This window comes from Bombus pascuorum, unplaced genomic scaffold, assembly GCF_905332965.1.
Source record: "Bombus pascuorum unplaced genomic scaffold, iyBomPasc1.1, whole genome shotgun sequence".
Lineage (NCBI taxonomy): Eukaryota > Metazoa > Arthropoda > Insecta > Hymenoptera > Apidae > Bombus > Bombus pascuorum.
The window spans coordinates 129,203-154,141 of record NW_026869752.1 but is presented as its reverse complement, the minus strand read 5'-3'; the positions used below and the strand labels follow the sequence as shown (position 1 = coordinate 154,141).

Here is a 24,939-nt window from a genome sequence, read left to right as displayed (position 1 = left end):
GAGTTTAAACAGCACTGGAAGAGAGGATTGTCGAAGTAACGATGACTTCAAAGTACACCGTTTTAAAGATGCATAAATCCTTATAAGAGGACTCGAAGCTAGGAAATTTTTCACGAAAGCAGGATTATAAAAATAACAATGGATTAAAAGATTTATAAATCTTCTAAATTTAATTCCAATCTATACAAATGTATACAGGTGAAAGGTGAAAAGGTGAAAGGTGAAAAGGTGAAAAGGTGAAAAGGTTAAAAGGAATTAGAGAATTAATGATGGATCGAAAGTATGTTATGTTAAGAAAGTTAAGTTATACCGTGGATACCATGGAAACCAAGGCAACCATGAATACCAAGGCAAGTCAAATACCTTGGACTTTACATAGATACACACTTCACATGGGGAGCACGAGGCGGGTATGGGTTCTCAGTGCGTAGCATCATGCCCTGAGAAACCCCGATGTATCTGATGTTCACCTATAGTCGGGTGGCGGCTGGTCGGCGCTGTGGCGCCCGTCAGATCGCTGATCCGGTGCGGAGAACTTCGGAGAAGTTGGTGGGCCCATATCTGTCAAGACCACTCACCTCACCTTCACGTGGGGCTCCCCGTCACCCTGCATCGGTCCCGACCGGGGTAGGGTGCGAAAGAGTGAGTGGCACCAAGACGAGAAGACGATAAAACAATTTTAGTAGTTAACGCAAGTGATTATGATCAAATTCTAACAATTAAAGTAAGCCCGATCTCTAATAAATTTAATTATATTATTAATATAACATATATAATACGAGAGACATCGTAAAGTCGGGTAGAATTTCTCTGTAACACATTAATTCAGTGGTGGATTCAGTGGTGAGTAAAAAGGAGTGGTGAGAAAACTGACAAAAAACATTACTTACAATGGTATCGACTGCCGATGTGAGTTTCGAGCCAGTATACAAGGATGATCGTGAGCGTGGCCATAATGACGATTTCTGACGAAGAGAGGTCACTTCACGTTTCTTCAGCTTCCGCCAGCTGGCTACTTTCTTCGGCAGACGATTGAACTCGACTGAACACAGAGCACAGCGCACGGAGCCTGCTTGCACCGTTTGCGAAAAAGCAGCAACGCGCACGAGCGAGTATTGACCAATCAGGATCGCGCGAATGGCCATTATTAACCCCACGCAACCCTAGCCTAATTTTTTCTCAGATTTAAAAAGTGCCTTTGCCTGTGTGCGTATATGAGATCCATGGATACCGTGGATACCATGGAAACCAAGGCAACCATGAATACCAAGGCAAGTCAAATACCTTGGACTTTACATAGATACACACTTCATATGGGGAGCACGAGGCGGGTATGGGTTCTCAGTGCGTAGCATCATGCCTTGAGAAACCCCGATGTATCTGATGTTCACCTATAGTCGGGTGGCGGCTGGTCGGCGCTGTGGCGCCCGTCAGATCGCTGATCCGGTGCGGAGAACTTCGGAGAAGTTGGTGGGCCCATATCTGTCAAGACCACTCACCTCACCTTCACGTGGGGCTCCCCGTCACCCTGCATCGGTCCCGACCGGGGTAGGGTGCGAAAGAGTGAGTGGCACCAAGACGAGAAGACGATAAAACAAACCCTTGATGATGAAGATAATGATGATATGTCGGAAAATATAAATAATGAAGTTTACGGTGCAGGGGAGGGATACCCCAGTACCGGCGCAGACGTGGGTGGACAAGCGGGCTCCGCTGTGTCGTTAGCTTGTGACCGTGGCCGGATGGGGGTGGACCACCAGGCCCCCATTCATGTTATCACGACTAGTGAGGAGGAAGAAGGAGACATTGAAATGGAAGAGGCTCCGATAGAGTAAGCTACATCAAAATTGATAAATGACAAACTGATAAATGATAAATTGATAAATGATAAATTGATAAATGACTATGAACTATTGTCTTTTTACAGAATACAGCGAGGTGCCGGGTATTCAACCGCCTTGCTTGGAACGTATATATAATCAACAAATAAAGGACGCGAAATACAGCACACTCTTCTCTTAATACTGAACATTTTACTAATGAATTATAAATAGCCTATATGCAAGTATTATTTACATATTTAATTCGCTACAAACTGCATACAATTATATGTAATCACATATAATTATATATAATCACATATAAAATAAATACAATTGTTTGATGAGATAAGCTACAAATACCACTTCCCAGTGACAATTAATCTAGAACTTATATTTGTCACCAAAAATTATGAACATTATAATGTAATGTGCGCTTTCCCTTTAATTAAAATTATAATACTATAATAACAGATAGACTGCACTGTTGCTCGTTGCAAAATGAACATCTTAAAATATCAACCCTGTTTCTACATACAACTCATTAATATCTATGTACAACTATTATGATATACTTTATACATTTCTCAAGTATGAATTACCACTACGTTCACGAGTGCTTAGAGGAAAACAAGATAAATATAATTTGTGTTTAATTAATTTGTTGTTGTTGGTGTTAAACGAGTCTGAAATGTAACGTTGTTGGGTCAAAGTAAATAGACTTTGACGAATATAAATTTGCTATAGTAGTTTCGTTCAACCGCCTAACAAGAGTACAAGAGTTCTTCCGAAGTAGGTACCCTGTACCTGTATATTTATCTTTACTTTTCAGTCGAACAAGTACCAGCTTACCATTCTTCTACAGTAACGTACCTCGTTAATTATTCCGAATATTTCATACGTCTTTATGCCTCATTTGTCTTTCATCGAGATAATATTAAACTTTATGACCCACCTTTTTTTACCAAAAGATTTTTTAAAAATCAATCAAACCTCACACTTTTATCAAACGAAGAAAATTGAAACTTGCTGTTTATATTACTATATAACAATAGTTATATAGTTCAAGTTAGTACATTAAATTACATCATATTTTCGTGTGACACTCAATGCAGTGAGGTTGCAGAAATAATAGGAGAGGAAACAAATTCAGCTCGGCTGAATATCGATTGACAAAGGTTTCAAGATAGACATTTTTTTTTCTTTTTTTTTTCTTTAATGTTGTTTTTTTTTACAATTTGTCCTGAAGGACATTTGGTAAAGTGTTATATCTCATTGGTAAATAAAAAAAAAAAAATAAAATAAATATAGCATGTGGGTGGCCACCCCCAGCGGGGTGCCAGCCTCGTGTTTTCCAAGTTATATCTTTTATGAAGATAGACATTTATACTAATGTGTTTTTAAATACTAATACATTAGTTAAATTACATAATCCATAAACAAATGTAATCGTACGTGTAATAAAACTATTTATTATTTATCTGTTGAAAAATATATAATAAACGTAAACATATTGAGTAATAAATATATAATTTTATTATACCATATAATAAAAATTATTCTATATTAATTATTACAATAAATTATTCCATATTTTATATTCTAGTGATAATAAAGATTATATATCTATAAATCGTAAATATATATTTTACAATATAATATGCACTAAAATTCCTTGTTGAAGATAATTACCATATTTAAAGTCGAAAAAGGTTCATAAAATGCCAAAATTTATAGAAAGTCTAAGGTGATTAATAACCCAGATTAATGTAAATAATCAAATGTAATTGTCGCTAATGACCTCGTAATTAAAGTAACATCAATCATTAATAAAATGAAAGTACCGTATGCCATTACAAATTGCAAAGACCATCATTTATTATATACTTCTAATATGTTATAATTTTTTTTTGTTTATGATTGTCCAGTGAATCTTCTTTTTCTCCTTTTTCAATCTATTTAAGAATAATCGTGATATATCTTTGTTCTCTAACACTAATATCTTCTTTCTAATTCTTCCGAGAATTTTACGCAGTTTACATGTCTTTTACATCTCTTGTTATTTATCAAAATTGATAAATGACAAATTGATAAATGATAAATTGATAAATGACTACGAACTATTGTCTTTTTACAGAATACAGACTCTGTAAGCTATAACTGGATCGTGTTACCCCTTAACATCAGTGAGGTATTGGCAGACTTCATCCTGGTACTGCTTAACTGCCACTTTTATTCAACTTTGTATCCGAGGGTGCACAGCTGTTTCCAAATAGAGACAATCGACGACGTAGGAAACAATGATGAAATCGAGATGCGTGACATGGTCCAGCAGTGGGTCGCCCGACACAGCGAGATGCCGGGTATTCAACCGCCTTGCTTGGAACGTATATATTATCAACAAATAAAGGACGCGAAATATAGCACACTCTTCAACAACAAAACAAGATAAATATAATTAAAGTAAGTACAGGCGATAATACTGCGGATATTTTTACGAAGGCACTGTGTAGAGAGAAATTTGAAAGGTTTAGGTCATGGATGAATGTAAACTAAGAGGAATGTAAATAAAGTAATAAGGTTTAAAGGTTCTATTAAGTAATTCGACGAATCATGTAAATCCGATAAGCAGTCGTTAAGAAGCATCTGGAAGAGTCGGTTGACAACAAGCGAGCGTGCGAGTAGGTTTACGAGGTCTTCAGAGTATAACATATGTGTATAACTGTTGTGTGTTGAATAAAGTGAACTATTTGAATTTCCGAATCCCTTCTATATCTTTACACTAAGTTATCAAATTCATAGTTTAATAAACAGGATATATACAAGGCACTTGTTCAGTTCAGCCTCACAATCTTCAATTTTGATGCACAAAGGAAATATTAATTGTTCATAAAGTACGACCTGCACTCTTTCTGGCAAACTATTGCCTATATAAAAATTACATTAAATTTGGAATAATATTGCTTTGCGTAGGTTCTGATAATAAAACAATTGAACTATTTTTAACTGGCATTTGATATATCTATATCAACTGTTTCTTCTTTCAGCAATGCCCGTTTGTCTTCTTTACTAGTAGACTTTTATGAGGGGTCGAAGCAAATATGGTAATCTGGGTGCTCCAATTTTATCTGAAGATCATGAACTTCCAAGTGCTGAATGGTTTACACAGTTTCTAGATCACTTTGATCCAACTGATGCGCGTGTTTGGCAACAGGTAATAAGAATATATTAAATATTTCTTAATTTTTATTTTATAATATAAATCTTTTTATTATTTTTTCAGAGATATTTCGTAAACGTTAGGTTGGGGTTAGGTTGGAGAGCACTATAAGAAAGGTGGTCCAGTATTTTTGATGATAAGTGGTGAAGCTGCAGCAAATGCTAAATGGATGGCAGAAGGTCAATGGATCGAATATGCTAAGCAATTTGGAACGCTATGTTTTCAAGTGGAACACCGCTTTTATGGACAAAGTCATCCTACTTCGTATGTAACATTGTTTATAAAATATATAATTGATACATTTTAAGTTATAATGTTACGTTTTTGTTATCTGCAGGGATCTCGGCGTGAAAAATTTAATGTATCTTTCATCGCAACAGGCACTTGCAGATTTGGCTTACTTTATAGAATTCATGAATATTAATTACAAGTTACCAGCTGGTACTAAATGGATTGCATTTGGAGGATCATATGCTGGATCATTAGCTGCTTGGTTGCGTAATAAATATCCTCATTTAGTACACGGGGCAGTTTCTGCTAGTGATCCTTTATTAGCAGAAATTGATTTTCAGGGTAAATATAAGATACACTTAAATATAAAAAATATTTTATTTAAAACAGAAGTGTTTTATATTAATAATTATACTTTATAGAATACTTTGTTGTTGTTGAAAATGCCCTCAAAGAATATTCTGAAGCATGTGTAAATGCAATACTAGAAGCAAACAAACAATTTCATATAATGTTACATCGTCCTATCGGTCAACAAGGAATAGCTAAAAAATTTATGTAAGTAAAAGTAAAATTCTTCATTTACAAATCAACTATATCATTATTGAAAAATTATTTTTACTTATAGTTTATGTGATCCAATCAACGAACATACCAAACGTAATGATATTTCGAATTTGTATGAAACAATAGCAAGCATCTTTGCTGGTATTGTACAGTACAATAAAGACAATCGTAATAATTCCGCAATGGCTAATTTAACTATCGATAGTGCCTGCGACATATTAACGAACGAAACATTGGGTATTGCTATTGACAGACTTGCAATTTTGAGCACTAAAATATTACAAGCATCAGAAAAAAAGTGTTTGGATTATATGTATAATAAAATGATTCATAAACTTCGGAACATAACATGGGCTAGCGAAGAAGCAGAAGGGGGTAATGTATTTTTTTACTTATACTATTGCTGTTTTAATTTTTATTTATTGTATTTTAAAATATATTTCTTGTAGGACGTCAATGGACGTACCAAACGTGTACAGAATTTGGATTCTTTCAAACTTCGACAGCACCCCCAAAATTATTTAGTGAAACTTTCCCAGTAGATTTCTTTGTACAACAATGCATTGATATATTTGGCCCAAGGTTTATTTAAAATTACGATAAATACATTTCTCAATTATGATAAATCATCAGCTATAAAATTATAACATTTCCGTATTCTAACAGGTACAATATTCATTTGCTGAATTCGGCAGTGAATAGAACAAATATTCTGTATGGAGGATTAGATTTAAAGACTACAAATGTAGTATTTGTACATGGATCAATTGATCCTTGGCATGTTTTGGGAATTACAAAATCAGCAAATCCGCAAATACCTGTCATTTATATTGATGGTGTGTACATATTAATTGAAATTTTTCATTTTTCGTGTAATACAAAAAATTTATTTATTATTATGACCATAGGTACTGCTCATTGTGCCAACATGTATCCTCCTTCCAAAAATGATCCACTTCAGTTGAAAGCTGCCAGAGTTGAGGTTGGACATTTAATAGATGAATGGCTGCATAATTAAATATGATATTTTTAACGCTGTGTGTGCTACATTTAACTACTTTATGATAAGTAGTTTTTTATTTTTTTAAACAAAAATGATGTATTAAAAGAATTAAATTTATCTTATTAACTTTTTGAACAATTTGTATTTTCCTTTATGAACCTCTGTGAAACAATTATGATACATAAATATTTTTAGTTGAAACAATTCGTGCATAACTAAGACTAAAACTAACTATGTACGTACATAACAAGTTACTGAAGATACACGAGTGTTCACCATTCTGTGTTTATGTTTAAAGAACTAGAATGCATGTATAGATACAATCAAACAAGTTTGCCCATAATGGCACTATTACAATTTTTTGTAGATTATTGAAGTATTAAATAAATACATGTACAAACTTACTACGAATATCTTACGTCAATCAATGAATAAATACATATCTATTAATTATATATGTTCTATTCTTGACAAGCATGAGAAAAGATGTTCAACTGGTTAAAATAATACTAAACACAAATAATTAATTAAGGTGTTTTAAAATCTGCAAAAACAGATCCGACATGAATTTGAATAAGTGCAAAGTGTCTTAAAATGAGCACCATAACTAAATGAATTTTGATTCTGATATGTATAGCGTCGGCCTTTCCTTAACGGTACCATCTTCGAATATCGTTTCGTTATGAGTTTGTTCGATTCCTTTAAGGCGAGGCCAAGGTGCCCATTACAGATATTGATCAACCGAGTATGCGTATGATTTTCATAAAATATTGTCAATCCTATTATAATCGAACATTCTTATAATAGTTTGTATCGAATATATTACTTTCTCATTTTTTTGGCATATCCTTCGATCAACTCGTGATCCTCCTACATCCACAACTTTCATCTTTGACTTACGCTACTGCAGTATACGGTATTTACATTACGTAACAAGGTAGTCGTAAATAATTTACTGTATAACAGAACAATAAATGTAGGATGAATTAGTTTTTCTATCTATGAATCACGCTTAAAAATTCTCCTACGCAACGTTTGAATTGTTCACCATGTTGTTTTAAGTTTCCATTTTAAATGGAGTTACAAATTATTTCATAAATGATATAGCAGAATACATGGATGGATGGTGATTTAATGCTAAAAATAAGATGAAATATAAGAAAATTTATCCACATGAAACTTTATTTCTAAAAAAAATGATTTTAAATATTTGTTAAACGTTTGTTATGATATATATGCATTTGGTAATATTTTATTTTACTAATTTCTTCGTCAAATGACTACAAAATATTGTTCTAAGAATATTAGATATACATATACATATTTCTTGAAAAAATTTGGGACAAAGATTTATAATTCATGTTAAATATACATTCTTCTAAGTAAACTTTGAATTGTAAATGAAAAACAATATACATTTTTGATATTCTAACTTAGAATTAGCTGAATTACTAGAAACAGTTAGTTGAATTTTAAACACAAGATTTTATACATGTTTCAAAATGTATATGTGTAATTTAGATCTAGAATATTATAGAAAATGTCAACGATCCACCTCAAAAGATTTTGAGATAGATGTGCTTTTCTATAAAAAATAAAGTTATTTAGAAATTAAAATTGAAATTAAAGCAATGTATGAATTCATCAATTTTTTTCTTAAAGAATCAGATCAATATATAAAATTCACATACTACTGTATTGAAGAAATAAAAAAGAGATGTTCTTATATATAAAAATACACATACACAAGAAGTATTTCACTTATGTAAACAAATTTGTCTGTACAAATATTTTTAAATCCAAATATTACCAAATAAACATTCAATTAATTATATCTTTCACATTCAACAAATAATCAAAAATACATTTGCTGAAATTAAAACTCTATATTGAAAGAAATTTACCTTACATTTTGTACGTATTTCCTAACATAAAGTCACCATCTTCCAGTGCGTCACCATTTATAAAATATGCATACAGCATAAAAAATACAACTTGCTCGTGATCTAATCGCGACTCGTCACAATAATCGATTCACCGAAAATCTCAAAAAAATAAGCGGTTCTAGGTAACCGATTTTATGTTTAGTATCTGTGATGAGACTGAGACTGCCTCCACTCGGGCGTAGAGTTACCGTGGTGATGATGATGATGATGATGATGGCGTTTCTTGTCAGAAATGCTGGCGTGCTTGTTAGACGGGTACGTGGCTACATCGCTCACAACTAATTCTGAACCATCTCTCTCGGTGTTGTTGCCACGGTAATTTTCTCGGTATCCTGGTTCATCCAGGGTCTCCTTGCGACGAAGAGGAGGATGATTGGTCTTATGACCGGCCGTCTCATGCAGATTTTCCCAAGCTTGACGGTAATATCGATTCAGTCCTCCTCGACTCTCAGAGGAACTGCTTCCAAAGCTGGCCACGGTATTGCAATCTGGAGATGCACGGTGTCGGTAATGCTTGCTGCTTCTACCGCGATTTCTGTGTGAATAGTTTAACAAATATTTATTATTATTTCAACTTCGAGACCTTTATGCATAATGATTTACTGGTAATATCTGTAGGTTGACAAAATGATAAGTTGTACAATTTTTCTATTTTATATAGAACATTAGTCGAATAAGACTATTGAATGGTAATTTGTTAAATTGATGTACAGAAGTAGTTTTCTAGAAAACTAATGTATAGAAGGTAACTTATAATTTGTAATATGTAAAATTTCACTAATAACATTAGTTGTATTGTGCAAGAGGGGCCAAGTAATATTTTATATTACTGTTTTATTTTTCTAACTTGAAAACAATACAATATTATTGTTGTGTTTAATTTATACACCTTGGATCTAAATTTATAGCATAAATGAAGTCAGGAGAGATTCTCTAGTTCAAAATAACACGAAAATAAAAAGATAAAATTGCGTCGAAGATTTCATTTTATAGAAAATCGTGTTTGGAAACTTATCACATAGGTATTCATGTATTTGATTGATTTTCGACTGGGTAGGAGTAAGGAATTGACAGGATGTTATTCTACATACGAAAATAAATTAAATTTTTTCGACCCGAAAATATAGAATAAGATTTATTCGCTTAGAGTTTAATTTTCAAGAAAATAAAATTTGAAAGTTTGTTGAATATGCGATTTCTTGACCGAATAGGATCAAACTTTATTTTCTTCAAAAGGAAGCTTCAAACGAAAAATTTCTATTTTACATTTTTATACGTAAAATAGTCTCTTGTCGATTATTTATTCCTGTATAGCTGGGAATGAAGCAAATATATATGTACTTGAAAAGTAACACATATACATTTTTTCGAAAATAAATGCTTCGATGTAATTTTGTTATTTGTTACGGCGGGCTAGACGGTCAGTGCGACGTACCTTTCGGTCTGACCGCCGACGCCTATCTCTCGTCAAACTGACCTGCAGTAACCTAAGGAACCACCATAAACCGAATCTTTTCAACTTAATTTCGATTCATACAAATATTATTCGGTTTATGGATGGTCATTTGAACAGTCATTAGGTTTATTGCACTCTCTTGCTAATTACGGGGAAAGCAGATGTGTCCCGCTAAATGGCGGGTTTTTCCCAAGACCAAGGCCACCCATGAGCCAAATATGCAGGAGACTTTCTCCTCGCATTATGTTTATTAACTTCGGCTATAACCAATGGGCATCGCGGATCGTGTGAACAACGAATCCGGGTCCTTGGTTCGGTAAGGGCACACCCAAACCGATCTTTCCCCCTAAATGGCATGAGTTGAGTCAGTCAAGTACAATTCTAGCCACCGAGGCAGTAACTTCAATTCACGCCAACGAGACAGTCGATTCTTGGCGTCAACATACTTCGGACGGTTCTTGCACTCATTCAGCAAGCTAGTCTAATAGTTTCACACGATATCGGGATTCATCGCGTTAAACGGTATCAATTTCAACATATTTCTATATACGTTCCAAGTGTTGTGAAAAGTGTGAAATAAATAAAAATATATAACTGGAGACTACAGTTATTTCAATATAACCACCCCTATTATCGTAACTGAAATCAGGGGATTGCCCTGCTCGCGGTGTCGATTCGTAGATCGTAACGGGAATTTACGACTCCCGTTGACGCGCCTAACGGAGACGCGTCTCCCCGCGAAAGGACGAATTAACATTATTTTTATTTTGAATTTAGAATCTCGCTGATTTCATTCGTTTTAGACCCATAGTGTATTTCTAATTAATAATTTATGATCTTCCTTCTTTCTTCTTAGGAACATATATATACAGTAAGCAAGATATATATGCGGTTTGTTGTATTATCGATTTGGCTTTCAGATATTTAGATTGTTCCTTATAGAAAATTCTTATTCAAATATTTCTGGTTTTTATTATAACACTTAAGTTGAGAAACTGAAGCCAAATCGATTGTTTCATTTTGTATTACGTATGTTTGTTTGGGAAACATAATTTAGCGAAGTGTAATTGAAGCAATTTGTAGTGAAATCATTAGCAATACCATCACCAATTTGAAGATGGAAGGAGCACCAAATAGTTAGATATAGATATATTAGGAGTTTATTATAATTTAAATCTCTTGTGATTTTTATTAAAATTATTTTACTATATATAGTGAGCCATTTTCTAGTAATCATCGCATTTTTCCTTCAGCATAGCTTATTGTACAACCAGAAACTTTATGAAACATTATCAAACTATGCTATTAAATAAATTTTAATATTCACAGATATAATTGTGAATACAGAGATAGTAAATTTTAATTTGTTGAGATTATACAAATATGTTTAGTTGTCAATTTAAAGTTCTATATTTACAGTAACTTCCAAAATTGTTGTAACACTCTTTAAAACTGAATAACTGCTTAAAAATAGGACCGCACGGTTTGAATATTTTTGATAAGTTAGGAGGATTGGTTTACTAGATGACGTATAAAAAAAGTTCTAAAAAAATTGCAATTGGTTGGAATCGTCAAGAAAAAAAGTAAGGAAAAAGTAAGCATTTCCCAAAATTTTTTCTTGGAATTGTAATGAAACTTTAAACAACATTTCGAACATTTCTATCAGTTATACATGTACATATATGCCGAAAATTTTATTAAAATTGGTTGACGCGAAAACAAGCGACAGGCACCGAAAGACGTAAATTTCAGGCCATTTTTCACCATCTTTAAACGTTTGCAGCTCATAGCAACGTTAACCGATTTCGATGAAATTTTCAGCATGTATGTAACTGATATAAATGTCTAAAATGTATCGTTTCAATTTTCATTACAAGCTCAGACAAAGAAGTTGCGGAAAATATAATGTTTACTTTCTTTCTTGGCGATTCCGACCAGTTGTAGTTTTTTCAAAAAATTTTTTTATACTTGATCTAGTAAAATAATCTTCCTAATTTCTAAAAAAAATCCAAATCATTTGGTCCAATTTTAAAAAGGTTATTCAGTCTCAATGGGTATGGTAATTTTGAATGTCGCTGGAATTTTATACATTCAGTTTTATCGTATTCAGTCATAATTATATCATGCTATTATTTCTTATTATTTAAGCCTATAAATATCAGTTAATTAAAGTTATCTGACAATTTAATGATGCTCCACGTTTTTAACCCGAAGTAATAGAAGAGTTATATCAAATATAACAACAGGAAGTATTTTTACGACCAATGAAATATCGAAATACAAATAATTAAATGAAAGTTCGAAAACAGTTGAATATGTGCATTAGTACTAAATTGTTGAAACAATTCACATGTATTGAACAGAGGGAACATAGTGGGAAATAAAATATGGAAGTACAGCGACATTTCAAGTTGAAAAGTTAAAACCTTAGAATTAGGTATTAATACACTAACAAAATATATAATCTAATTTAAATGTAACGACAAATTCTATTTAAAATTAAATTAAAAACAAAAAAGGAAACAAAAGATATATATTTCTATATTGCATAAATTGGCATATAGTGGAAATATCTAGTTTGTGCAAACCTATAACATAAACCAGCAAGCAAGTAGAAACATCCAGTTTGCTCAAGTCCGTATAATTGACGAATGGAGTCAATAGGTTGATCACGTGCCGGTTTATTTGATTTAAACATTGATATTATCGAATCGAAACTATCTCTTGAACGCCCTTGTTCAAAAGTGTTAGGACATCTCGTATTTTTAATAAAATGTTGGTATTTGTTATAGATCATGAATTTTCAATTACAAGCCTGTTTTAATAAAATCATTATGTATATTAGTAGTGTATAATTTCTTCACTGTACAAATACTATTTCTTGATGTCTTTATTATATATTTAATTTTTTCCAATTTTGAGCTAATATAATAACTGTTTTATGACTTTTGAGCGATGGTGTATAACGTCCCTCGACAACAAGATTTGAACGTTAAAGAGTTAATAAAAAATCAGTGCGAATATCAGTTTAGAACAACTTTTCATGCGAATTGAGTTATGTTTAACAGTCAACAAAATATTATTATATTTCTTCCGCTAATTACTCGTTTATTTGCGATTACTTCGTCTTATTAAGCTATCTAGCAATTACTTTTCCTTTATTTATTTAAATCACGAACCATTATTAATCGATGGGCAAGTTATCTTAATTCAGAGACAAATAATTTTCAGAAACTGAGCAAATTTTTTCATAGAACACTTCATCCCATCAAACTCTAAACTTCTCACTATACGTATATTCTTCCCTTAAATCGAATCTCTTCCATTAACGAAAAGGATAGTGCCCAATCCTATTTAAACGATGTGCTAAGAGAACAGTACACATAGATGAAGCTACTTGGGGGGAAGAAAGTGCGTGAACGCTGCATTGACCTGTGTGCGTCCGGAAGAAGAGGAGAAGCTTTAAAAATACGTGGTAATCGTGGTGAGCGGTGGTGAACGAGCTATCGCTATATATGGGTGCTCATTATAAACGTTGCTCGTTTACCTTGACTAGTAATCACTCGCGAGGGTGGCGCATGGCGGTTGTAGTGGTACGTGGTGATGGTTGATGTAGTGGTGGGCGGTGGTTGCGTGGAGGGTGAAGGCGATAATGGTGGACTATATATGTATATATATAGACTATATAGGGTTGGAAAGGTACCCAGCGCGATGGGCCGCCGAGAGGCCGAAGGAATAAGGATGATCGGTGCCGCGGCGAGCCGTCAAGTCGCGGCGCCCCAGGTGCTGGTCGGGGAAGGGCAGCGCCAGTAGCGTATACCAACGCGAGGGCATCCCGGTGTCACCCCTTCCAAGGCCACCACTACCGCCACCCCTCAACGCACCAATCCCGCCAAGCCCCCTGCGACGCCTTCCTCTGACGCTGCCACTGCCGCTAGCCACCGCAACGCAAATGGGCTCAGTGTTAATTGTTATTTCTTGATCGTTACCTAGTTTCCTCCGATCAATCTTTTCCTTTTTTTTCTTTTTTTTTTTCTTTTATTTTTTCCACTTTTTAAAATTATTTCTTTTTTTGCGGACGTTACTATTTCTTTTTTAACCCTTTGCGATCTTATTCAGCCGAGATATGGGCACCGTGCTAGTTGGAATTAATTTTCATTGAACAGATACTGGTAATTAAATTGCAAATTCGAGGGCGTAAAAATTTATAGAATGTGCGAAATAATGTGCGAAAATATATAAAAAATAATCCAAATACTGTGCTCATTATAACACTTCATAGATGAAACAAATATCTGTCTTGATTTTATTTCTTTTTAATTATATTGATATATGTAAAAAATATATGCAAAATATGCATTTGCATAAAAATTCGCAGTTTACTGTATATATATATATATATGTATTATATCATTCAGTTTTCTTTTTGCATTTGGAGCATTTTGGAGCATCCTTTGTCAAATAATTCAAGATAAGAAAATATTTAACTGTATTAATTTGCAGAATCCTATTAGGGTGTATCTTCGAAATGAAATATGTTGTCAATATGAAAAGTTAATATTATTATACAATTAGAACGGTTCTTTTTCTTTTTGGTAGCTGAGAATAAACATACGACCACAAAGGGTTAATGCTGATATTTTTTCTCTTCCCTTGAATGATTGTTTTATTATGATTGTTTGGATTAACCCTTTCGTTGCTGAGATAATTTTTAAATGTAAATCTTCATCTGTTAATGTATGTAATAATTGAATCTTCATGGCAAATATATTGTTAAAGAAAAGTGAGTATTTTAGACACTATATACACTGCGTCCCATAACTATAAAACCATTCTAAACTCTTCAATTCTTATACAAATAAATTAGAATTATATTCGAAAGTTCAAAATCGAACAATTAAGCTTATTGAAATATGACATTATGACGAAATATAAAAATTATAATATGACACATAAAAATTGAAAGTTTTTGGATGGTTTTATAATTATGAAACGCAGTGTATAAATGGATTTGTTAACTTTTTAAATTATACAATGTAAATATTGAGGTAAATGTTATATTATACTTTAAAATTTGTAATTTTCGATGTTATAGTTAATTATAATTTTTTTATATGTATATCGTGTAGGTAAATAGGTAATTAACAGCAATGAAAGGATTAGTTTGAATGTCCCATGTAGACAAGTTTGTCTAATTTTAAATTTCTAACCCTTTCGTCACGGAAAATAATCTACAATAATTTGTTCTCTTGAGAAAAAAAGAATATCGTACGCAATCTCATTAATAAATTATCTTCGACGTAATGAAAGATGCAGAGAACTTTTTAAATTATTATGCTTTTTGAAAAGAATAGATCATGTTAGTAATATCAATTTTAAAGAATTGTAATGAATATAATTAGGAACATGTATGGTTTGATTAACAAACATGGACTTTCAATTTAGAAAGTGTTAATCACCTTCGAAAGGGTCGATCATTTTGCCGTTTCTTATAATTGTATTCTCTTATAACAAAAATTTACAAAAATCTTGTTCTACATTTTCTAACGCAAAAATCATATGTACGTCTTATGTCAATTTTTTAATCAAACAAAATAATTCATGTTTTGATAAAAGATGCAATAGAACCTCTCATTTGAATTTCTGTTAAGAATTCGTGTTAAATCATTCTATAAGGTACGTAATTTTTTTATAACGCATTTTTTGCTCTTTTTCTTTCCTTTTTTTTTTTCAAAACCAGATTACTTTACACGAATTCAATGGTAATATAATGTTCTATATTATAATGTTATGCAGATTCGAAATTTCAATGATTTCAATGTCTATAAAAACTAACGTTTGGATTAAAACTGCATTCAAAAAGAAATTGCGATTCCTATGTTTCTAAAATGTATGAAACTAAGAGAACAAATATATTGCGTTTCCATGAATTCAAAAATTTCCAATCTTTCGAATAACAAAGATTCTACAATATTTCTTTTATCAACCAAAACCTGGAGCGTAGTTCGTTGTAAACTTTTAATCTGCATCCAAAATAATTCACAATGCACATCGTAAAAGCGTATTTTAGATATAGATGGAAATTTTCCAGAAGATATCTTGGTCTAGTAACGTTGTATTTTTTCACTTAAAATGTAATGTTTTACAGCATGCTGCATAGAAACAACATTTATAATATTACCAGTCGACAATATTAAAAACAAAAATATAATCGAAATTAAGAGGGCTCGGAGGTTATTGATTCTTACACGTTTTCTTCTGCAAAGACTGTTTACGTAACAACTCTTTGTTACACTAATTACAACACCCGGAATGAATTACAAATTACAATATTTCGAGGGAGCTACGAAACGCGAGTTTAGATAAGAAGAAAATAGGCAAGAAGACAGATGAAAGAATAAAGAAAGTTTAAACAAATGTAGAGTAAGCGATACAATATATACACGTAGGGTCAAAGAGCGAATGTATTGTATGTATATAGAAGCTACAGTTATGCATAGTCTGTCCAAGAAATAATGCCTGTTAGAGAAGTCGAAGGCAATACAATTTTTAAATTGCAGATAACAAGAGAATCAGATGATTACCAATATAACATGTTTCATGACACAAGAATCTAAAAGTCAAAATGGGAACAATGTAACATGCATCTACGCTACGTATATTTGAATATTTACGGTAATTGATAGTCAGTCAATGGTAAGGACGAGAAAACCAGTCTTTTAAATAAGTAGGTTGCCATCGAGCCATTAGAGAATTAGTAAGAAATTTCCTCCTTCTAATAGAGTAATACGATAAAAGGAAGTAGTATATGTATAAGAGTAATTTTATTGGCTTCCACCATTTATATCTTAAGATTTCTATTCATTTGAAGTGATACGAAATTTGTTTAATTCCCATAACTGATAGTATGTGAAAATATCAGGATATTTCTAATTTTAGGAAGTTTAATTTAAAGTAGAGATATTAGAAATTGAACGAAATTAAACAAATCCCAAAGATTAAAACAAATGTATTTTGCCACGAAATAAACTTTTTCAGTATCAGTATCAGTAAAAGTTTCAAATCAAGTTCTTTTTTTTTCCATTTAATTTTCCAATTAATGCAATGAAAAATATTTAAATTTCTTTCCTAATTTTGAAATTCAACGATTAGAAATTGAATGTTAATCTCTATCAAACATTCATATTTCCATTTAAACACACGCAAATTATTTCGTTTCAAAATATAGAATTGAAATTACCTATGAAATATATGAAAAATATTATTTAATTAATTTAATTAATTATCCTTACTCGTAATAAAATAATCCTCAAATTGCTCCCAGCAACGAATGAGAAACGAATAAACAACGCGCTAGAAAACGAGCAAAACGTAACAAACAAATAAAAACAAAGATGAATATAATCTGACATCACAAAACAGGCGTTACTTTTGGTGCAACCAAATCACAGAAATCAAAAGAACCGACAACAACTCGATAATGCCATCATTCTACACGCGATTCGCGGATTTAGGTGAGTGATTTGCTTTTACCTGCGTATGAGTATTACAACGGTGGTGATTACAGCAGCAAGGAATACGAAACCACCGAAGACACCCAAGGCGATCACCGCGCCTAGATTTAATTTTGCTTGATGAGTGTTACTCGACTGGTCGGCGTTGTCCACCCTGAAAGGTCCAGAAGGTTCAGGAACACCAGTTCCAATGCCAGCCTGAGCATTGTCCACTCCACTGCCAGAAATTTCATTGTCCTGAGGATGATCGTTGGTGTCGTCGTTCAAAGGTGGCGACGGAGGCGGTGCTGGTCTCTGAAGACCAATATTTGGTTTCCTTGCTATGGTTTCCCGAACCGTCGCGGGTAATTCGGCGGTGCTAGCCACTCTTCGTGGTGGCACAGAGGTGGTTGTGGTTGTGGTCGTCGAGATTGTTGTGGTTCGAACTCGAGGTGGTAGGAATGTGTGTTGGGTTCTGCTGGTTCTTCGTTGGTCGCACGGTTGTTCGGGAAGACACAGTCACGGTGGTACGTGGTTCTTCTGTAATCTTATCTTAGACCTCCTGTATTGGTTTAAGTGAAAAGAGCCTTTTTGTAATTCTAATTATGATATATTAGCGTATTAATATAGTTTTAAATTGATAACGAAAAAATTGAGTACATTTTTGATTGAATTTTGTAGAGTAAGAGGTCAAGAGTCCTTAAGAGGTCAATACGACAAAAGATTATTGTTTGCGATTTCAACAAAAAATTAAATGTAAATGATAATCTACATATATCGTTATTGAAATTACTGAAATTAATTATTGCAATTATTGCAACTACAGTTATTGCAGATATATTATAATACAGATTTCATACGTATTATATGTGATTTAGTTTAAAATAATATTTTAATATATAAGCATTTATATTATATTAATAGTATATGTATTATACTATTTTTATACACACACACGCACGGACACACACATATAACAGTCAGGTACAGAAGGTACACAATAGTTAAGTAGAATTTGGTTGAAAACAATACTGTTGTAAATCAGAATTCATTTTGAAATTTATATATGTATATATTAAAACAATTATGAATTACTTATTAATTCTTTGAGTTGCTACGCGCATAACAGTTATATGCATAAATGAATTTAAGTTCCAAGTATAAAATAAATATCTCATGAATTGGATTGAAAAACAACCTTTGAATATTCTCATATTATATCATTTACATTAATAAAGATTCAATAATTAATTATGAAATTAAATTATCCTCGTATTTGAAGATTGCAAACACTATCACGAAAAATGACTTGCTTCTCTTTCTAAAGAAATAATTAAATTTGTATTTATTCCATAAAAATAATTAAATCACATACCCGTACAAGTGGGTGCGACATGATCATATAAGCCAGTAGGCAAGCATAATATTTGTCGGAAGCCAGAAAGTCTATAACCCTTCTCGCAAGTGTATGTAACGATACTGCCTACGAGAAGACTTCGACTGAAGTTCGTTTTCGATGGTACTGTCTCGGTCTCGTTGACTTCATCGATTTGAATATAACTATGTGGAACAGGAGCAGGAGGATCGCACAGAATTGGCTCGCAACGTGGTGGCGGTCCGTTCCAGCGCTCATCGATATCGCATGTCAGTCTTGCACGACCTGTAATCGGAACAAATTGTTTCTTCTGCAAATTACTAATCCATTATAATTTATTAATAAGCTGTAAACAATGTCTATGTAGCGTTAAACTAAAAATGAAAAGTCTATTTATATAAGTTATACATATCCTTCTATATTATTTTTTATAAAACCGTTTTATAAAATTGTTTTATACAACATTTTGGCTTTATTACTACTATATCGGTGTTTCATTAATAAATATTGTAGCATTTAATGTCTCATAAAAATCGAAAATATTTTGTTTTAATCTCAAATTAGAAATCTTAGAGAGAAAGTATAAAAATCTGATCATAATATATTATTATAATGTATCGATGAGTATCTTGGAAAATGTACATGCGTACATATTTATATTTATATCTGCTTAAACTGAATGTACTCCATGATTTTCTTTTTACTTTTATCGCTTACGGTCGCATGAAACGCTTGTGTAGATGATTCGCAACATGGGGAGAAAAAAAGGAAAAGATTCATTGCATTACGTTATTACACTATTTATTCATTTTCATGAATAAACACTACACAGTGCAACTGACACAGGAATTTGTCAGTTGTGCAACATAAAAATTCTCATATTAAAATCATGCACGCATTCAAAGCTTATCTTCAATCAGATTAATTTCAATCTCTACCATAAATCTCTAAAAATGATAAACCAATTTAAACGATTCTAGAATCAGGAACAAAATCAAGCCGCAACGAGAGGATCAATAAACAATCAGAAAGATGATGTCATCAGGATCCAACACCAACTAATATTCTTACCAATTTCCTTCAAAATGCTCGTTGGCGAAGCGTTTCAACACAGGTATCAAACGATATTACATCAGTCATCTCGTATCCTTCATCGCAGGAATAAAGCACCTGACTGAGATAACTAACGGTATTGTTGATAAGTGTGTAACCTCCGTGTTTTATGTTCGCTGAATAACCGCACTCGATGCCTGAAACGAGCAGAATGTTGAATTTAACATCGATAGGACGATCGTGTATGGTTCACCGAGTGGCCTCTGTGTCTAATTCTTGCTCTCTTACTTTTGCACACCGGTGGAAACTCGTTGTAGAAGCCAGTATCGAGGCATGTACGAGTCGACGGTCCTATAAGAAGGCTGCCGGCGTTACAAGTGTAATCCACCGTCGCGCCAACTTCATATGCGCTTCCGGAATTCCGATCTGTTGTTGTGGTCACCGTCATCGTGGAATTCGGAGGCTGTTCTGGTCGACCACACGCTCGTGGTTCTAAGAGCAAACAAAGAATTCCTTGGTTTTACTTGTTGTCTCACATTGTTTGACCAAGTATGGAATAGTATCTATCTAATATAGAATAGAGACATTTGTAAAAATCCGATAAATAAATTGTACGAATCGAATCTGACAGGTGACTTATCTGTGAAACGTCATGAGGCTCTCTCACTGCCTCACTTGGCACCGTTTATTTTTCCAATAACTTCTCTCGCGATACTCTGACGGAGAAAAATAGCGCGGACATTGTGCACATGACGAACGTATTGGTCGAGAGTTTGATACTTGGGTATGTAATTTTTTAAAAATTTTATAAGCAAAGTAGCTTCTTAATTAATAAGGAGAATAATTAATAAAAAGAATACTCTTTGTTTGTTTTCCATGAAAATATTGTACCTGATGTTAAGCTTCCAGTAGTTGAGTACCTGTTTCTTATTAGATATAATTTATGCGTTTTTAAATGTTAGTTCAATACTGAAGATTGCTCGTAACGTTAGGAATATGGGACTGCTCTTAAATTGAGTGTAAATGTATGATTGAATACCTACAAAAATCTTGTATTTTATGTGACTGATTTTATATGAGTAACGTTTAAAAAACAAGATGATATTCCATACATTTGCTTACTTTTCTCTATCTTTTTCTATCTATCTTTTTCAGAAGAGAGAGATAAGAACTTCATTTTTTATACATAAGCTTTTCAGCAACCATATTGATCAATTCCATAAATTCTAAAATACAACAAGTTGATGATGATATAAACATTATTTTTTAAATCTACTATCACAGAATTTACTATCATTAGTGTCATCATTTTGCGATAAATGAACTGATGGAAGGAAATCATTCGTGTCTTGAGAGTTGAACGTTAATCGTGTACTTGTGTAATGAAATTACGAAATGAACAATAAGCCAAGTTGTTCAGTTTAGCTTTTGAGAGGCTCGCATAATATTTTTCACCCTTTATTTAATATCTTTCTATTCTTTACGCGTTGCTAAAAAAAAGTAAACGGATTGACTATATTATCGCACCAATCAAGTAAATAAAAGCGGAGAAGTTCTATAAACCTAATATATCAACATGCTATTCGTACGATATCATGATGTATTCTAAAAATTGATCTTGAATGGTAATTAAAAAACAATGTACAAACACAAGAAGCGAATATAAAAGACAAAGTGATATGAGAAAAGGTCCTCTAATTGTTTTGTGCAATGTGTCATCATGTACGTATTAAGATATCTATGAAGAATTAAGTATATATATATATATATTTCTATAGTAATGAAGATGACATTTATATAGATGACATTCGATAGTAATTCGATAGTAATGAGAAAATACTTGTTACTCACGGTGTTGACAGATGAAATTTAATCGAGCTGTGCAAGGAGTATCAGACCAAAGCCATCCTCTACTACCATCATATCGGGCGCAGTCTTCTTCGCTGCCTTGAGGTAGACTCCAGAAAGAAACAGAAACTTCGTCGCCGCTTCCTGTCCACCTCCAAACCGTACGATCCTTTTGATCTCTTACTGCACCCATCCAATATTGACTCGAAGTATCACTCCTTAATAAAGATAAGGTATATCTTTTTAGAAATGCTTGTTGAAAACACACTTATTACACAATGAACATTGAACATTTTTTCGTTTATGATAATAACTCTCTTTATGGTAATTTACCTTTCGCTTAAACTATTTCTATAATAATTTATTAAATTATCTATGTATCAGAATCTAAGATTCTAATCTAATTATTTGTATTTGTTATTGCTCGTATTTAACTGCTACATATTGATTAAAATTTATTTAATATTTTACAAGAGATGTATTTTTGAATTCTATATAAAAGAAGAAGAATAGAAACGAAAGTTTTCACTCTAATATTATTTGTATTTATGAGTACAAGTTATCCTATTTTTATACTCGCCACTGTAAACAATTTACGTCAGAAGGTAGGTTTAGTTTATTTCATGGTAGTAATAGAAGTAATTTCAAATTACAAGGTACAAATGGTACAATAGGAAAATTGACTTGTTTTGAAGCTAAAGTGTTTATTTTAAAATTTTATTACTACCGTATAGAATAATATCTGTACCTTTCCTGTAGCATTTTTATTAACTATTAAATATGAAAATAACAGTTTGATGAAAGTTGCTATTAGTATTAAATATAATAAATTGTCTATTGTAACGAACTAGATAGATCAGTCTGATTTTGATTAAATTGAACTAGTTATATGTTACAGAAAAGAGTTGAAAGTAGATAGCGAAGCGTAGAGGTGGACAATTAATGAATTCGGTACCTGTGCCTCCTCCATAGTTCCCACGAAATAAACCCTTGTAACGCAGGATTACTTTCATCCACTAAAGTACCACCTCGTGCACGACAGAATGCCAATGCTTCTCGGAATATCATCGGTTGGCGATTGTAGAATATGTAACATTTTCCATTGTAGGTTGCTGTCGAACCTGGTGGCTGATCTCTAAATTGTGGACACCTCTCGATGGGAAGAGCCTATATAAAAAAGTAGTCACGTTTCTTTAAATTATAAAAAGGAAAAACCTTACATAAAGAAGAATATACACATAAGAAAAGAATAATCGGTGTAAAAGTCAGTATAAAAACCCTAAAACTCAAGTTTTTCTAATAACCCTGGTACATTTTAATTAGTAGAAAGTGTTAAAATACTGATTATATCTACAAAATGAATTACATTATCAAAATATATATAAGAAATGATAAATAAGGTATATATAAAGAGTCTTTTGAAATGTGATATTTTTTAAAACTTGATTATCCATTTTTAACAATTGAAATTCACATTAATTAGTCCCTTCTGTAGTAAACATAATTCACATTCATGGATTCAAAATTTATGAAGGTAACTAAGGGGAAGTTTCGTGAAAGTTTATATTTTTATAAACACAATTTAAAAAATTGAACTTACGTGGAGATTTGTTGCACCTGCTAAATATTATAACAAGCATTATACGTAGTTTTTGTATATCTTTTGCATATTATATATATTGTATAGATTATATAACTTACAACAAAGCTATTTATGATACTTGGATAATTTTATTTGTTTGAAACAGGTAGAGCAAATTGATCGTACCTGATCAGTGTACACGAAGGACTCGCACAATGAAAGTTGCACTGGAACTAGTGCCGGTGTATTTGCTTCCAAGTGTACGGAAACGAAAATTCCAGGCATAGGCGGATTACAGGGTAAAAAAAGAGGTTGCCCTTCTTCGAGGGGATCGGTGAAACGATTGCAAATTGGATTCGTTCCCAAGTCCGGCCGATTGTTTCCCACACGAACAACAATTGTTCCGGGTATACCATCACCTGCAATCAGAGAACGTGTGAAAAATTTGAACTTGATATCTTTCGAGTGATAGAAAGTGATTCAGAAATTGTATTTCTCGACAATTTAAAAGCACCGTTATTTGTGTATAATAATATCTTCAGTGAGTTATTGATATTTGATTTAATGCATACATACGTGTATAAAATCAAGTATATATATAAAAGATCAAGTTTTTCATTGAAATATCAGCTTTTTCGAAAATGTAGATTAGCGGAACTTTTTTATTAATGCACTTTGCATACTTTTAGACTTATTTTATGTATTACTTTTATTGTTATTTAAGTAATTTTTTTAACATTGTTATAGAAATTGATGTATTTTTTCAGTCACTTGGGTAATAATGTTAAATTATTAATTTATTTGTATGCTCGATTATTGCTAATTAAAAGTACCTAAATTTAATATCTGTGAGTGTGGTAATCGTAATTAAATACGAATATTGTAATTACTAACGAAAGAGAAAGTGATTTGAGAAGCAAAAAATATGACGATAGCTATATATTAATATATTAGTATCCTATCAGTATTTTAATTCAATTTAAATAAAACGCCCGATTTCCTTTTCTTGTAAATATTAGTATTCCTATATTAGTATTCCATTAAAACACAGTTTTTTATTACAGTGATTTAAAATCATAAATTGGCAAAATCGTTAGATAGAGTCTAATGCCCTCAAATTGAAACTTCCATAATACGAAGAACAATTATTTCCACCGACGAGACAAATTTGCCTTTATCTAAATGTGGAAGAAAATGATCTCATGAAATTTCAAGTTTTGAAACAACTACATTGTAGTAATGCACGATACAACAAATAAAAGACTAGAATCGACAAGAACGAATATACAGAAAATAACCCTCTTTATTTCTATCGATAAACTCGATTCTACTCACAAGCTTCCAT

The 24,939-nt window shown here is 32.4% G+C and overlaps 1 protein-coding gene, 1 long non-coding RNA gene and 1 pseudogene across 2 annotated transcripts; 2 read left to right on the top strand and 1 right to left on the bottom strand.

The window, feature by feature from the left end:
- The first annotated feature begins 1,328 nt into the window (after positions 1 to 1,328).
- On the top strand, positions 1,329 to 2,467 carry LOC132915899 (uncharacterized). The gene is made up of 2 exons (XR_009659979.1): positions 1,329 to 1,831; positions 1,928 to 2,467. It is a non-coding gene; the product is annotated as an uncharacterized LOC132915899 (long non-coding RNA).
- A 2,451-nt stretch (positions 2,468 to 4,918) lies between these two features.
- LOC132915898 (putative serine protease K12H4.7) lies at positions 4,919 to 6,968 on the top strand. Its single transcript, XM_060975666.1, has 8 exons — positions 4,919 to 5,034; positions 5,104 to 5,304; positions 5,378 to 5,613; positions 5,694 to 5,829; positions 5,900 to 6,213; positions 6,288 to 6,420; positions 6,505 to 6,674; positions 6,747 to 6,968. Exons 2-8 carry the CDS (start codon positions 5,174 to 5,176, stop codon positions 6,854 to 6,856), a joined length of 1,230 nt encoding a protein of 409 aa, XP_060831649.1. The 5' UTR covers positions 4,919 to 5,034; positions 5,104 to 5,173; the 3' UTR covers positions 6,857 to 6,968.
- Positions 6,969 to 8,304: 1,336 nt separating this feature from the next.
- On the bottom strand, positions 8,305 to 24,939 carry LOC132915900 (uncharacterized; annotated as a pseudogene).